At 42.5% G+C, this 18,292-nt stretch overlaps 1 protein-coding gene across 1 annotated transcript in view; it reads left to right on the top strand.

Moving 5' to 3' along the window:
- Positions 1-18,292, top strand: part of LOC106589743 (lutropin-choriogonadotropic hormone receptor) — a 48,823-nt gene that overhangs the window by 17,158 nt on the left and 13,373 nt on the right. The window contains exons 3-8 of the mRNA XM_082970528.1: positions 2,369-2,443; positions 2,949-3,023; positions 3,215-3,295; positions 11,885-11,962; positions 12,336-12,404; positions 14,259-14,333. Coding sequence (XP_082826654.1) covers positions 2,369-2,443; positions 2,949-3,023; positions 3,215-3,295; positions 11,885-11,962; positions 12,336-12,404; positions 14,259-14,333 — 453 coding nt within the window. The remainder of the gene's footprint in view (positions 1-2,368; positions 2,444-2,948; positions 3,024-3,214; positions 3,296-11,884; positions 11,963-12,335; positions 12,405-14,258; positions 14,334-18,292) is intronic.

Below are 18,292 nucleotides of genomic sequence, written 5' to 3'. Positions count from 1 at the left end.
GTAGCCAAGTGATCATAGAGTCCAGGGGACAGCAATAGATGGAAAAGGGGAGCCGCGGAGTAAGTTAGTCGCTACTACGCTAGCACGCGGGCGACACGGCATTTAAAGTTAGCAGCCCGGGGCTAGTAGAAGCGTCTGCTCCGACGTCCAACAGAGGCCGGTTGAAGGCACAGCGGTTGAAGTATTCGTCGTCAGACCAGTCGTGGTGGTGCGACGGGGCGCGTGTCAACAAAGGATCCAAGCCAGATGGCGAAAGAGGTATTGTAGTTGTAGTAATTTAATTTGCTAGCCAGGAGATGCACCTGGCTCACGGCTAACTGGTGCTAGCTTCGGGGCAGGGGCATTAGCCACTATAGCCACTCGGTAGCAGCGGTGATCCGGTGCTAAGGTCCAGAGCTTACAGTAAGGATCCGGTGGAGTAGTGGAGAAACAGTCCAATACTGGTAGGCTGGCAAGTATTATCCAGGCAAAAAAAAGGGCTGGTATCTGTGCAGAAGGTAAAAGGCTGCTAGCAGTGGCTAACAATGACTAAATAGCTAGTAGCTAATTAGCTGGTTAGCTTTGATGGCTAGGTGGTTCTGGCTATAAGGTCTAAAGAAATAGCAGTTCCGTATCACATTGGGTGAGGCAGGTTACCGAAAGGTATAATTGATTTAAAATGGAAAAGAGATTGAAAATAACATTTTAATATATACAAAAAAGGACGAAAAATACAAAAGTAGACGAGAGGACGAACAAAACACGTCTGCACTGCTACGCCATCTTGGAGTATGATGTATCCACCACATCTGCAAGGTTACCATTTACTATGTATCCCAGTTACCACTTGGAATTGCGGTCCAGAAGTGGGCCAGGCCTGGCTCACATCATGTTATGATCATTTTTTTAATCCTAGCAGTAGTGCATCGATGGAGGCTTTGTTTTTATGTTTCCATTATGATGTGATGTCACTTCAATCTCCTATGCTTAAGTGGCAGTGACACTGTTAACAAATAGCCTACATGACCCCTGTGTAACTCATGTCTTCAAGTTCATGGTGATGCAATAAATGTTTCTGTCCTGACTGACCCCATTCATGTTTCAGTGTTATGCACATAGTGGGTGTAACGATAAAGTTAATTTTATACTTGAGTGGGACAATGTTATCTGATGCAGTGTTAAATCAACTCCTGAATCAAGACTTTGCAACTCTAGAAATGTTACACTGAAAAATCAACACTAGGGCATAGATTCAATCAGATCCAGTGTTAACCAGCTTTGGCCAACATCCACATAGCAGATGTTTTGACGGTGTTGGAGGTGTTACCGTGATTAAAACTGACATATCGGTAAGCTGCTGCTCATGTGTCACAAACCACTCACTTCCTTATTATCCCTACTGCGTTAAAGTTCAAAACGATGCTAGAAAGTGTAGGCTGCATCTATGTGAGAAATAATGACTCTCAAATGTCAAACCATTGATGTTAGGCAATTGCATGTTTTCATCTTAATTTGGATGTGGGATTTATAGCCTATCAGTCTAATTTGAGTGTTTGAATTTGTAACACGGCTGCATGAATTTCTAACACGGCAGCATGGGATTTGTCGGATCATAGTAGGTTGCAACGCACCGCTTGTGGATATGACAGCTCGAACCCAGTTCCACCTCCGACACCACCAAAACAACCAATATGCCGATGTCAATCTGATTTAATCCAGTCCTAGGTCACACTGGCTAATTTGCTGTGGTAGAGTTCAGATGGTATTGTCTTGTCATGGATGACTTACATTGGCTGGAAATCATGGCTCAGCCTCTCCTCCATGTGTGAGGATGCTCTGAAATGAAATGGCTTTTTAATCGTTTCACCAAAGTAACAGTAATTAAGATGTTATGCAACAACTTAAGACGAGAGGTACACAAACACACACACTCTCACACAGGGCTAAGGGAAAATATAAGCAGAGTGGGTCGCTAGGTTTAATTATCTGGTTTAAGATGGAATCTAAAAGGCTATCTAAAGAAAAGTGTTGGTTAATTACATATCAGTGGGTGGTACGGTGGACTGGAAGGGTAAAACGTACGGAGGTCTATAAAAAAAAGTATAATTAACAATAGAAGAAAGGGGTTGAGAGGGTGTGGAAGGTTGATTTGGAATGGGGGATGAGTTGGAGGGTAGCAAGGGCATCATCAGGAAGACAGGAAACTGTCAAGGGCATGTCACTAGAGCCTCTCTGATCCTATTCCCTTTGGCCTTATCAGAACACTTCTCATTTCACTTTGTGATCCATTTGCAGTTTACTCTCTGCATATTCTGTCTCTATTTTATGATTAAGGAGAATATTCCTTTAGAATGTTAATTTACCTTATGCTGTCTTTTTTCTGCTACAGTGAGATATCTCAGAGTGACTGCACCAGGTACATAAGAAACCATGCATTCCTCTCTCTCCACAGCCTGACTGAGATGTAAGTGTCACACACACACACACACACACACACACACACACACACACACACACACACACACACACACACACACACACACACACACACACACTCTACAGAATTTTCCTCTCCCAGTTCTGAAGGTTTTAATTGGTGAGATAACATTTCGTTCCATTGGAGGCTATGGATTTGACTGTGTTTACATTTTCTTAGTATGTGTATCCTTCTACCCTAATAAGTTACTGTAATAGACTGTGGTTTATTTGAGGATTTTGTTGTGGGTCTTTGAACTTTTTTCTAAATCCATATGTCTGGATTGAACACAACAACGCATGCAGAATATTACTTATTTACTTAATCCTCTTCATTCCTGGACAGAATATTACTGTAACAAAAACATGTAAAAGTATGATTCACAAGTGCACTTATCATGAGTAAAAATATGTTACTTGATTGGGATATTGGAAATCAATGTTAAAAGTTTTTTAAATAAATGTTTATTGTGATGCTTTCTTTTATTCCTTAGACAGATACAGAACATCAGAAATCTGATCAGTATAGAGAAGGGGGCCTTCACTGATCTGCCCAGGCTGAGATACCTGTAAGCTTTTATTCCAATATTATTGTTAGTTACCATACTACTGTAATTCCAGCTACAACAACTCAGTTTGTCAATATTCCATTTTGGCATTTTATTTACTTGATGAAATGATGTCACAGCTTTGTAACACACACATTTTCACCCACTTTTTTTTTTACCTCTTTCCCCCTCTTCTCTTTTCTCTCTTCCAGGAGTATCTGTAACACAGGAATAATACACTTTCCAGACTTCTCCACCATCTCCTCCCTGGTCATACTGGAGTACTTCTTCCTGTACGTATCCAGAACTTGACCAACCTAAAACTCGATTAGATAATATTATAAACTGTGTGGTTCAAATCAAGTGTTATCTGTCACACGCGCAGTGAAATACTTACTTACAAGGCCTTAACCAACAACGCAGTTTTAAGAAAATACCAACAAAAAAAAGTAAGATATAAGAAAAACAAATAATTGAAGAGCATTAGTAAATTACAATAGCGGGTGCTATATACAGGGGTACCGGTACAGAGTCAAAGTGCATGGGCGCCGGTATCGAGGTAGTTGAGGTAATTATGTACATGCAGGTAGGGTTATTAAAGTGGCTATCCATAGATGATAACAGAGAGTAGCAGCAGTGTATGGGGGGTGCAAATAGTCTGGGTAGCCATTTGATTAGCTGTTCAGGAGTCTTATGGCTTGGGGGTAGAAGCTGTTTAAAAGCCTCTTGGACCTAGACTTGGCACTCCGGTACCGCTTGCCGTGCGATAGCAGAGAGAACAGTCTATGACTAGGGTGGCTGGAGTCTTTGACAATTTTTAGGGCCTTCTTCTGACACCGCCTGGATGGCAGGAAGCTTGGCCCCGGTGATGTACTGGGCCGTACGCACTACCCTCTGTAGAGCCTTGCGGTTGGAGGTCGAGCAGTTGCCATACCAGGCAGTGATGCAACCCGTCAGGATGCTTTCGATGGTGCAGCTGTAGAACCTTTTGAGGATCTGAGGACCCATGCCAAATCTTTTCAGACTCCTGAGGGGGAATAGGTTTTGTCGTGCCCTCTTCACAACTGTCTTGGTGTGCTTGGACCATGTTGGTTTGTTCGTGATGTGGACGCCAAGGAACTTGAAGCTCTCAACCTGCTCCATTACAGCCCCATCGATGAGAATGGGGGCATGCTCGGTCCTCCTTTTCCTGTAGTCCACAATCATATCCTTTGTCTTGATCACATTGAGGGAGAGTTTGTTTTCCTTGCACCACATGGCCAAGTCTTTGACCACCTCCCTATAGGCTGTCTCATCGTTGTCGGTGATCAGGCCTACCACTGTTGTGTCATCAGCAAATGTAATGATGGTGTTGGAGTTGTGCCTGGCCTTGCAGTCATGAGTGAACAGGGAATACAGGAGGGGACTGAGCACGCACCCCTGAGGGGCCCCCGTGTTGAGGACCAGCGTGGCAGGTGTGTTGTTACCTACCCTCACCACCTGGGGGTGGCCCGACAGGAAGTCTAGGATCCAGTTGCAGAGGGAGGTGTTTAGTCCCAGGGTCCTTAGCTTAGTGATGAGCTTTGAGGGCACTATGGTGTTGAACGCTAAGCTGTAGTCAATGAATAGCATTCTCACATAGGTGTTCCTTTTGTCCAGGTTGGAAAGGGCACGTCTGTGCTAGCAAAACAGTCCTGTAGTTTAGCATCTGCTTCATCTGACCACTTTTTTATAAACCGAGTCACTGGTGCTTCCTGCTTTAATTTTTGCTTGTAATCAGGAGGATAGCGTTATGGTCAGATTTGCCAAATGGAGGGCAAGCTTTGTATGTGTCTCGGTGTGTGGAGTAAAAGTGGTCTAAAAATGTTTTCCCCCTGGTTGCACATTTAACATGCTGATAGAAATTTGGTAAAACTGATTTAAGTTTCCCTGCATTGAAGTCACCGGCCACTAGGAGCGCCGCCTCTGGATGAGCATTTTCCTGTTTGCTTATGGCGGAATACAGCTCATTGAGTGTGATAAAAACTTTGAGACTTCCTTAGATATCGTGCACCAGCTGTTGTTTACATAAATGCATAGTCCCCCGCCCCGTGTCTTACCAGAGGCTGCTGTTCTGTCTTGCCGATAGAGTGTATAACCCGCCAGCTGTATGTTCTTAATGTTCGAGCCCTGAATGCTGATTGGCTGACAGCCGTGGTATATCAGGCTGTAAACCACGGATCTGACAAAACATTTATTTTTACTGCTGTAATTACGTTGGTAACCAGTTTATAATAGCAATAAGGCACCTCAGGGGTTTGTGATATATGTCCAATATACCACAGCTACGGGCTGTGTCCAGGCACTCCATGTTGCGTCGTGCTTAAGAACAGTCCTGAGCCGTGATATATTGGTCATATACCACACCTCTTCGGGCCTTATTGCTTAAATATACAATGATAATATAGCTATACCCATTTTAAGATAATATACACCCAATCCCAGTTGTATGTGACTCTACTATTCTAATTCTCTTCACTGAAAAGAAACTGACCCTGGTCTTTGTGATGACATCCTGTGACCAGGGAATTATATTTAGTATCTCTTCTATTCTCTTCTCTTTGCTTCTTTCTGCTCTTCTCGTCACTCTTCTCTCTTCACTCGTCTCTCTTCTCCTCTTCTCTTCTCTCTTCTCTTCTGCTCTCCTCTTCTCTCCTATCCCTGCTCTCCTATCCTTTTCTCTTCTCTTTATGACATGTCTCCTTATAATGCTGTTCACCACTGTAGAACCTCGAGTGGGAGGAGGAGTGTCCATTTTTTTCATGAACATTTTCAATTATTTGTTTGAGAGGACCTCGCACTTGCATCTGATGACATTGAATCTCTTTTCATAGAAATTCCCTCCTGTTCATTTTTTGGTTGATAAAAAGTGGTATTGGATGCATCTATCGGCCACACGATTCTGACATTGGTAGTTTTATTAATATCTTTGCATCAACCTTGGATTTGATTATTAATGGAGATTTTTTTCTATTGGGTGATTACAAGATAAATGTATTTAAAAGTGAGAACCACTCACTGACATCTGACATTTGAAATACTTTATACTGCAGCTATCTGACCAGTTCATCTGACACCCTTATTGATAATATTTTAACAAATTCTTTAAATAATGTGGCTAATACAGGTTTCCTTTAAACTGACATTTCTGACCACTTTTAAAATGTCCACTTCTCTTTGGCAGCTGGAAATTAACAGATGTGAATGATTAGTAGCGTTCAATGTGGAATATGTAACATAAGTCATTCAAATCAAATCAAATTGTATTTGTCACATGCGCTGAATACAACAGGTGTAGGCCTTACAGTGAAATGCTTACTTACAAGCCCTTAACCTCTCTAGGGTAGGTGGCACCAAATCGTCCCACCTACGCAACAGCCAGTCTAATCCCGTGGCGCGATATTCAAATACCTTAGAAATGCTATTACTTCAATTTCTCAAACATATGACTATGTTACACCATTTTAAAGACAAGACTCTCCTTTATCTAACCACACTGTCCGATTTCAAAAAGGCTTTACAACGAAAGCAAAACATTAGATTATGTCAGCAGAGTACCCAGCCAGAAATAATCAGACACCCATTTTTCAAGCTAGCATATAATGTCACATAAACCCAAACCACAGCTAAATGCAGCACTAACCTTTGATGATCTTCATCAGATGACACTCCTAGGACATTATGTTATACAATACATGCATGTTTTGTTCAATCAAGTTCATATTTATATCAAAAACCAGCTTTTTACATTAGCATGTGACGTTCAGAACTAGCATACCCCCCGCAAACTTCCGGGGAATTTACTAACAATTTACTAAATGACTCACGATAAACGTTCACAAAAAGCATAACAATTATTTTAAGAATTATAGATACAGAACTCCTCTATGCACTCGATATTTTGCAATATTCTAAGTACATAGCCCAGCCATCACGGGCTAGCTATTTAGACACCCAGCAAGTTTAGCCTTAACCAAAATCAGATTTACTATAACAAAAATGTTATTACCTTTGCTGTTCTTCGTCAGAATGCACTCCCAGGACTTCTACTTCAATAACAAATGTTGGTTTGGTCCCAAATAATCCATCGTTATATCCAAACAGCGGCGTTTTGTTCGTGCGTTCAAGACACTATCCGAAATGGTAAATCAGGGTTACGAGCATGGCGCATTTCGTGACAAAAAAATTCTAAATATTCCATTACCGTACTTCGAAGCATGTCAACCGCTGTTTAAAATCAATTTTTATGCAATTTATCTTGTAAAAAAGCGATAATATTCCGACCGGGAATCTGCGTTTCAGTAAATAGAGGGAAAAAAAGAAAGACGGGGGCAACCAGTGCACGCGCCGAAGCCCACTGTCCCCTGATCGGCCACTTGACAAAGGCGATAATGTGTTTCAGCCTGGGGCTGGAATGACGACATTCAGCTTTTTCCCGGGCTCTGAGAGCCAATGGGAGCCGTGGGAAGTGTCACGTTACCGCAGAGATCCTTTGTTTTGGAAAGAGATGTCAAAGAAAGCCAATAAATGGTCAGACAGGCCACTTCCTTGTAAAGGAATCTCTCAGGTTTTTGCTTGCCATATGAGTTCTGTTATACTCACAGACACCATTCAAACAGTTTTAGAAACTTTAGGGTGTTTTCTATCCATATCTAATAAGTATATGCATATTCTAGTTACTGGGTAGGAGTAGTAACCAGATTAAATCGGGTACGTTTTTTATCCGGCCGTGTAAATACTGCCCCCTAGCCCTAAGAGGTTAACCAACAATGCAATAATTGTGAGCGCTTTAAGATGTTGATCGAATATATTTAATGGGAAAATGTTTATAATCAGGCCGATGTGGAGTCTGCTTACCAGACTTTTCTCACGTTGTCACGCCCTGACCTGAGAGAGCCTTTTTATGTCTCTATTTAGGTTTGGTCAGGGTGTGATTTGGGTGGGCATTCTATGTCCGTGTTTCTATGTTTGGGATTTCTTTGTTTCGGCCGGGTATGACTCTCAGTCAGGAACAGCTGTTGCTGATTGGGAGTCATACTTAGGCAGCCTGTTTTTCCTTTGGGTTTTTTGTGGGTAGATGTTTTCTGTATAGCTACTTTGCCTTATGGAACTGTGTAGTCGTTGTTTTGTTTATTTTGTAAGTGTTCACTTTTCTCAATATTAAAAAGATGAGCATTCATATTCCCGCTGCGTTTTGGTCCTGTGTTCACGACGACCGTTACACACGTCTTTCAACTCTGTATTTAGTTGTATAAAACATTTCTCTCAAATCCCTCTCCCCTGAATTCTGCAAATGACAAAAATTCTAAGAACAAATGTACTCACCTACTTCGGATATCCCCAAAAATATATTTTACTAACAAATTCCAAGAACCGTTAAATAATATGAAGTCAACTTAGAAAATCATCAATCAACTGTTGAATAAGAAAAAATGATCTACAACTATTCCATCTCAATTTATTGTTGGAAATAAGACCTATTCTGATCCTGATGTTTTTTCATGTGAATCTAATAACTTTTTTTGTGAATGTGGGTTCCTCTGTGTCACGTCTGCTTCTGCTCTTCCCCCCTATCTGGCGCTTGAGGGTGCCAGACTGCCCTGCATCACGCACTCCTATCATCCAGTATGCACACCTACCTTCCCTCGTCACGGATATCAGCAATATTGGACTCACCTGGACTCACTAATCACCTGTTATTACCTCCCTTATATCTGTCAGTTCCCCAACTCTGTTACCCGCTGCTGCATTGATTGTCTTTTGTTTGTGTTATTAATTTGCTGACACTGTTCTTGTCTCGTTCCATGTCTGTTATTTATTAAATGTGTTACTCCCCGTATCTGCTTCGTCTCTCCAGCGTCAACTCATGTGACAGAATGCAGCAGCCAACACACAAAGCATCGGGGAGTACTGGCGTTCCGGTTGGTATGGTGGCATCGGCTCTGGGTCACCACCGATGGAACCGGGGATGCCTAGCCAGCTCGTCGGGCTTCCACGCCCTAGCTGGCTCAAGAGGTTTCCTTGCCCCGGTTGGCTCGGATGGCGCCCATCCCACGCCGGGCCTCAGCCGGATCGTCAGTTCTTGTTCGCCCAGCCGTCCAGGAGTTTTTTTGTTTTGTTGGTGACGTCGGGGTGGATTCCGCCGCCGATGGAACCGGGGGTGCCTAAGCCAGCCCATCGGGCTTTCACGCCCTGGCTGGCTCAAGAGGTGTCCTTGCCTCGGTTGGCTCGGCGGCTTCCCATCCCACGTCACACTCCACCGGATCTTCGGGCTCCCTCTCTGCAGCGGGATCGACAGGCGTCTTACCTCAGCCAGATCGCCAGGCTCTCACGCTCCTGCCGGTTCGTTGGGCTCCCACACCCCAACCGGCGCCCCTATAGGAGGTGGGGGGTACTGTCACTTCTGCTCCCGCTCCCCCCCGGCGCTTGAGGATGCCAGGCTGCCCTGCATCACGCACTCCTATCATCCATTACGCACACCTGCCTTCCCTCGTCACGCGCATCAGCGATATTGGACTCACCTGGACTCATCACCTGTTATTACCTCCCCTATATTTGTCAGTTCCCCAACTCTGTTCCCCGCTGCTGCATTGTCTTTTGTTTGTGTTATTAGTTTGCTGACGCTGTTCCTGTCTCGTTCCATGTCCGTTATTTATTAAATGTGTTACTCCCCTTACCTGCTTCGTCTCTTCAGCGTCAACTCATGTGACACTCTGTCAAATAACATTTTGAAAACGGATGGAAATCCCTTGGATTACATTTACATTTTAGTCATTAAGGGACATTCCCTTCTCTGCTTCAGTTTGATCCTCCTGATGTAATGGAGGTAATTGGTAACTTAAAGATATCAGCAGAAGGTCATGATGAGATTTGTGCCTCTGGTGAAATCAGTGTCTTCCTCGATCACTAAGCCTCTAACGTATATCTTCACCAAATCTATGCAAGCTGGTATTGTTTCTAAAGATTTTGAAATTGCCAAAATTATCCCCCACTATAAATCTGGGGATCCAAGATAATTTACAAATTATCGCCCGATATCTGTACTATGTTTTTCTGAAATCCTAGAAAAATTGGTGTATAATTTAAATCAGCACTGTATTCTATATGAACACCAATATTGTTTTCGTAAAAACTACTCCACAGATATGGATTTTTTTTGCAACTTGTAGATAAAATATTTACAGCCCTTAAAAACAATGAATACACTCTTGGCATCTTTTTAGATTTATCCAAAGCGTTTGACACGGTTAATCATGAAATATTACTTTCTAAACTGCATTAATACGTTTTTCATGATTATACATATAATTGGTTATATAGTTCATGATAGAGAACAATTTGTTTATGCAAATGGCTGTGCATCTACAAGGGCCAAGATATCCTGTGGCGTCCCTTAGGGTTTGATAATTGGACCTTTGTTATTCCTAATCTACAGTATATCAATGACCTTGCTGCTGTGTCTTCTACCGTACTTCCCACTCTCTTTGCTGATGATAGAAATTTGATTTTATCACACAAGCATTTTGATTCACCAATTAATGAAGCCAACTCAGGCATGGCCACATTTTCTGAGTGGTTCCAGATAAACAAATGATCTTTAAATGTAAAAAAAATCCTACTTTATTGTATTCACTAGTAAGAATAAGAAATATTGTAAATAAAAAAGGAGCCAGAGTCTCAATTGGTGGGAATGAAATTGAACAAGTCACATCCACTAGATTCCTCTGAGTTCTAATTGATGAAAAGTTATCCTGGAAACATCATATTCAATTTGTCTGCTGTAAAGTAATGAAATCTGTTGGTATCATCAGAAAGATTAGTGGTTTGGTTCATCAGGCTTGCTTCCTAACTCTATACTATAGCTTAATTTACCCATATCTCATTCACTGTAATATTGACAAGGCCAGTACATATGCCTCCTACATACACAAATTACTCATCATACAAAATACATTTTCAAGACTAGCCACCTCCTCTAATTACCTGGCTCTATCTGCACCTTTGTTTAAGAAACTCAATATCTTGTCTACATTCATGTACGGCAAATATTACAAATACTCATACCTCCCAGACAGTTTACCTAAACCCTTCAATGGATTCTTCCAGGTTAATTCTGAAATCCATCTATATAACACAAGACACTGTGATAACCTTCACCCTCCCCACTGCTGCATCTCACATAGTCAATTCTCTATCAGATACAGAGGTACCATACTCTGGAATTCTTATTTTCACATTGCAAAAACCTCATCATTCCTCAATAACTTCAAGCGAAGACTGTGGTTCATCAGGCTGACCCCAACTACTCAGTAATCTCCTCCATGTAGCCCAACTCTCACATCTATCTACACATGTACACACATTTAAACAAAGCATATACTGTTTTAGTTTTTTTGTGATTGCTGATTGGTTCATTTGTACATTTATGATTAGTGGGTTTTGTTATCTGTTTTAACAAAGCTTTTTAATTTGTTTACTTATGTTTTGTATATAGTTTTTGTTGTGGTGTGGTTTTTATGTAATCCCTTGGGCTTCCAACCTGCACATTGTTTATCTTTATTTGTTTTCATCTGTATTGTTGTTTATCACTTATTTTCTTTGGTGCAAATAAATAAAACCTTAAACCTTCTTCTTTTCTCTCCTCTTCACTCCTATCCTCTTCTTTTCTCTCCTATCCTCTTCTCTTATTTTCTCTCCCCTTCTCTTCTCTCTTATCCTCTTTTGATTTTCTCTCCTGTCCTCTTCTCTTCTGATTTTCTCTACTCTCCTCTTTTCTCCTATCCTCTTCTTTCCTCTCCACTTCTCTGCTATCCTCTTATGTCCTATCCTCTTCTCTCCTCTTCTCTCCTATCCTCTGTGTGCAGTGAGCTGGGAGACAACATACAGCTCCACAGTATACCTGCCAATGCCTTTCAAGGGATCACACAGGAGAGTGTGTACATGTGAGTATGAGTGCAATACTTTTACTTATTTGGAGCCATACTCCAAACAGCCATACTATAGGGTATCCACTTTTCGTGAGCAAATTAATACATTTCTTAGATTTCATTTTGTCTCACCACGTGTTTAGATCATTGATAAGAAAATTATCTCATCTGGGTGTTTAATGTAAGAATTGTTTCACTGCTGATTTCATTAAATCTCAACTAATTGATTGCGGTAACCATTATCATTTTCATCAAATCCAGGGTTTAGGTCAGCACTTGTGGATTACGTTTTTCAATCCATTTCTGCTGTATGTAAGCAATTGTAAATCGGTCAAGCTGACAATAACAACCAATTTAAATGAAATGTGTGAAAATGTGTTTTTGTCAGGAAAATTATAAAAAATGGATTCAAGGAAATCAAGTCGCACGCTTTCAACGGAACAAAGCTGGATAAACTGTACGTATTCCCCTCAAACAATGAACCTTTTCTTCCGCTTACTGCTTAGTTTCGGTTCTTACAATGAAGTGCCTGAACACACACAAACACGTGCACGCACTCTTGCTAACCCTTTGTTGCTGTTATTTCAGAGTTGTATCAAAGGCTTGGTTAATCAAAGAAACTCGATGTACCAGTAAAATAACGTCTTGGAAGACACAACATTGAGTGGGTGCCATGTTGTTTACTTTATGTGCCACGCTGTGGCGGCGGGATGCAACATCTTGATCTCGCCAGAATCGCTTTCAATGAGTCTAAACATTCATTTACTGAACAAAAATAGAAACGCAACATGCAACAATTTTGAAGATTTTCCTGAGTTACAGTTCATAGAAGGAAAACGTTAAATTTAAATAAATTCATTAGGCCCTAATCTATGGATTTCGGTCATCAGCCCACCCACTGGGAGCCAGGTCCACCCACTGGGAGCCAGGTCCACCCACTGGGAGCTGCCCTGGCACTTCCTTTGCGTGCATAGAATGGTCTATCCATCCTATCCACAAATTATTTATTCATAGTAATACACAGGGACTAGTCTCTAAATTACATTCTCTGAAAATTACTCATAAACCAATCCCTTCCCATGCATTGTGGAAGAAAGACCTCTCTGTTTGTAGTACTGTGACTAATTGGACAAGAGTTTTGTCCAACATGTAATTTTCCTCAAGAAACCCCAACCACCAAATGATACGTTACAATTTTGCCCATAGAACTTACTGCACACCGTGCAAACTATTCAAGGTGAAAGCTAGACAATCCCCAAATTGCTCACTGTACCCTCAGGGGGCTCCTGGCATATATTTTCATATGGTCTGTGAGTGCCCAGGGGTTTAACGTTTCTGTGGTTGTTTCATCCGGTCTCATTGACATAGTGGTTAGAAATGTTCACCATCTATTTTATTGTTAAATGATGACACGACTTTAGACCTATCTGTCAAACAGCAACGTATTTGGCTGGCTGGGTTAACAGCAGCCAAGAAGATGATAGCCTCACATTGGCAGGCTCCTCATTTTTTAAGCAGACAGCAGTGGCTGTTATCATTCATGGACATTATAAACATGGAAATATCTGTAGGACGCATGCATGGGGTGAGTGAAAGAAACATTTTCTCTTTCATCAACTTATGACTCTGTAAAAATACTTTTGCGTGCATAGAATGGTCTATCCATCCTATCCACAAATGATTTATTCATAGTAATACACAGGGACTAGTCTCTAAATTACATTATCTGAAAATTACTCATAAACCAATCCCTTCCCATGCATTGTGGAAGAAAGACCTCTCTGTAGTACTGTGACTAATTGGACAAGAGTTTTGTCCAACATGTAATTTTCCTCAAGAAACCCCAACCATGGAAATATCTGTAGGATGCATGCATGGGGTGAGTGAAAGAAACATATTTTCTCTTTAAAAATACTGCTATTGTAAACCACTAATCTAACTTTGGGTTGAGGAAATCCTGTGGGGTGGGGGGTGGGATGGGAACTGTTTGTCTTGTTCGGTCTTGTCACTTGTTTCCTTGTCCATGTGTGCCTGTTTTGTGTACCTAATTGAAAATAATAAAAATGTGATCACAAAAAAATAAGTCTAAACAAACAAACCTTAGTTAGTAGAGCTGAGGATCTGTTGGGCATCCATAGAAAAAGTATAGGCTACTAGGTTTTAGAGAAGAGAAAACAAAAGGGTCCAACATCAGAATGCAAAAGCAAAACACCCATATTCCACTCATATATTGCAAGTATATAACTTCCATTGTGATAAAGACAAACATGATTTAATACTATGTGTATCATGTGATGGTTTTCTCGTGTAGGATTCTGAAAGACAACAGGTATCTGAGGAACATCCATGAAGATGCCTTTGAGGGAGCGTCAGGGCCAACTGTGCTGTAAGTGAATACTTCCTTAGAACTATTATGTAACATTCACCTTCAATACAGTCCATTCCTATAATATAATCATCCCACTGGGCACAGATGTCAATTCAACGTCTATTCCACGTTGGTTCCACATCATTTCATTGAAATGATGTGGAAACAACGTGATTCAACCAGGAGCTGATCATGGACTACAGGAAACGGAGGGCCGAGCACGGCCCCATTCACATCAACGGGGCTGTAGTGGAGTGGGTCAAGAGCTTCAAATTCCTCAGTGTCCACATCACTAAGGATCTATTATGGTCCACACATACCAACACAGTCGTGAAGAAGGCATGACACCGCCTCTTCCCCCTGAAGATGCTGAAAAGATTTGGCATGTGTCCTCAGATCCACAAAAAGTTTTGAAGCTGCACCGTTGAGAGCATCTTGACTGGCTGTGTCACCGCTTGGTATGGCAACTACTTGGCATCAAACTGCAAGGTGCTACAGAGGGTAGTGTGTACATTGCAGTACATCACTGGGGCCGAGCTCCCTGCAATCCAGGACCTCGATACCAGGAGGTGTCAGAGGAAGGCCCTAAGAATTGTCAAAGACTCCAGCCACCCAAGTCATAGACTGTTCTCTCTGCTACCGCACAGCAAGCGGTACCGATGCACCTAGTCTGGAACCAACAGGACCCTGAACAGCTTCTACACTCAAGCAAAAAGACTGCTAAATACTTAGTTAAATAATTAACCAAATAACCTACCTGGACTATCTGCATTGACCCTTTTTGCGCAAACCTTTTTTTGACACACTGGTACCCTTTGTACTGGTACCCTTTGTACTGGTACCCTTTGTACTGGTACCCTTTGTACTGGTATCCTTTGTACTGGTACCCTTTGTACTGGTACCCTTTGTACTGGTATCCTTTGTACTGGTATCCTTTGCATATAGCCAAGTTATCGTATAGGCAACTCATTGTGTATCTACAGTATTATTACTTTTATTATTATTATTATTATTATTGTATTTTATTTCTCTATCTTCTTTCTCTCTGCTTTGTTGGGAAGGGCACGTAAGTAAGCATTTCACTGTTAGTCCACACCTGTTGTTTACGAAGCATGTGACAAATAAAAATGTATTTTATTTGTGTGCCCAGTGGGATTCTTCCTGCCACACTGACCTCCATAGAGCCCCAGTATTTAATATTTCCCTATCTATAACTGGCAATGTCAAAGATACACATTAGTTATACAGTACTTACATGGACACTAAATCTGACTACTGAGACCTGTTATCATAGAGACCTTGTGGTTTATGGTGTGTACAATGGGTGGGTCTAATCCTGAATGCTGATTGGAGAGGTTTCTTAATGATTATTCATTAAAAATTCAATAAAACAAGTTTGATGCTTGTTGACACAGGCATGCTGTAATCTATACTGAACAAAAATATAAACACAACATGTAAAATGTTGTTCCCATGTTTCATGAAATAAAAGATCCCAGAAAAGGCCAATCTGCAGGTCGCAAAATTGCGCCGGAAGAAATGTCAGCAGTGTTCGGGCGCCCAACCAATTATCCTCCTGATTCCTGCTTAAAAGCAAAAATTAAAGTAGGAAGCACCAGTGACTCAGTCTATAAAAACGGGGTCTTATGAAGCAGATGCTAAACTACAGGACTGTTTTTCTATCACAGACTGGAACATGTTCCGGGATTCTTCCGATGGCATTGAGGAGTACACCACATCAGTCATTGGCTTTATCATTAAGTGCATTGAGGACGTCGTCCCCACAGTGACTGTACGTACATACGCCAATCAGAAGCCATGGATTACAGGCAACATTCGCACTGAGCTAAATGGTAGAGCTGCCGCTTTCAAGGCGCGGGACTCTAACCCGGAAGCTTACAAGATATCCTGCTATGCCCTGTGACGAACCATCAAACAGGCAAAGCATCAATACAGGGCTAACATTGAATCATACTACACCGTCTCCGACGCTCGTCTTACGTGGCAGGGCTTGCAAACTATTACAGACTACAAAGGGAAGCACAGCCGCGAGCTGCCCAGTGACACGAGCCTACCAGATGAGCTAAATCACTTCTATGCTCGCTTCGAGCCAAGAAAAACACTGAGGCATGCATGAGAGCATCAGCTGTTCCGGACGACTGTTTGATCACGCTCTCCGTAGCCGACGTGAGTAAGACCTTTAAACAGGTCAACATACACAAGGCTGCGGGGCCAGACAGATTACCAGGATGTGTGCTCCGGGCATGTGCTGACCAACTGGCAGGTGTCTTCACTGACATTTTCAACATGTCCTTGATTGAGTCTGTAATACCAACATGTTTCAAGCAGACCACCATAGCCCCTGTGCCCAAGAACACAAACGCAACCTGCCTAAATGACTACAGACCCGTAGCACTCATGTCCGTAGCCATGAAGTGCTTTGAAAGGCTGGTAATGGCTCACATCAACACCATTATTCCAGAAACCCTAGACCCACTCCAATTTGCATACCGCCCAAACAGATCCACAGATGATGCAATCTCTATTGCACTCCACACTACCCTTTCCCACCTGGACAAAAGGAACACTTATGTGAGAATGCTATTCATTGACTACAGCACAGCGTTTAACACCAAAGTACCCTCAAAGCTCATCACTAAGCTAAGGATCCTGGGACTAAACACCTCCCTCTGCAACTGGATCCTGGACTTCCTGACGGGCCGCCCCCAGGTGGTGAGGGTAGGTAGCAACACATCTGCCACGCTGATCCTCAACACTGGAGCTCCCCAGGGGTGCGTGCTCAGTCTCCTCCTGTACTCCCTGTTCACCCACGACTCCATGGCCAGGCACGACTCCAACACCATCATTAAGTTTGCAGACGACACAACAGTGGTAGGCCTGATCACCGACAACAACGAGACAGCCTATAGGGAGGAGGTCAGAGACCTGGCCGGGTGGTGCCAGAATAACAACCTATCCCTCAACGTAACCAAGACTAAGGAGATGATTGTGGACTACAGGGAATGGAGGACCGAGCACACCCCCATTCTCATCGACGGGGCTGTAGTGGAGCAGGTTGAGAGCTTCAAATTCCTTGGTGTCCACATCAACAACAAACTAGAATGGTCCAAACACACCAAGACAGTCGTGAAGAGGGCACGACAAAGCCTATTCCCCCTCAGAAACTAAAAAGATTCGGCATGGGTCCTGAGATCCTCAAAAGGTTCTACAGCTGCAACATCGAGAGCATCCTGACTGGTTGCATCATAGCCTGCCTGGTACGGCAATTGCTCGGCCTCTGACCGCAAGGCACTACAGAGGGTAGTGCGTACGGCCCAGTACATCACTGGGGCAAAGCTGCCTGCCATCCAGGACCTCTACACCAGGCAGTGTCAGAGGAAGGCCCTAAAAATTGTCAAAGACCCCAGCCACCCCAGTCATAGACTGTTCTCTCTACTAACGCATGGCAAGCGGTACCGGAGTGCCAAGTCTAGGACAAAAACGCTTCTCAACAGTTTTTACCCCCAAGCCATAAGACGACTGAACAGGTTACCAAATGGCTACCCGGACTATTTGCATTGTGTGCCCCCCCCCCCCCCAACCCCTCTTTTTACGCTGCAGCTACTCTGTTTATCATATATGCATAGTCACTTTAACTATACATTCATGTACATACTACCTCAATTGGGCCGACCAACCAGTGCTCCCGCACATTGGCTAACCGGGCTATCTGCATTGTGTCCCACCCACCACACGCCAACCCCTCTTTTACGCTACTGCTACTCTCTGTTCATCATATTTGTTATAGTCACTGTAACCATATCAACATGTACATACTACCTCAATCAGCCTGACTAACCGGTGTCTGTATGTAGCCTCGTTACTTTTATAGCCTCGCTACTGTATATAGCCTGTTTTTTTACTGTTGTTTTATTTATTTTCCTACCTATTGTTCACTTAATACCTTTTTTGCACTA

The sequence above is a fragment of the Salmo salar genome, chromosome 28 (genome assembly GCF_965601325.2).
Source record: "Salmo salar chromosome 28, fSalSal1, whole genome shotgun sequence".
Taxonomy (NCBI): domain Eukaryota; kingdom Metazoa; phylum Chordata; class Actinopteri; order Salmoniformes; family Salmonidae; genus Salmo; species Salmo salar.
This window is presented reverse-complemented; position numbering and strand designations above follow the sequence as displayed.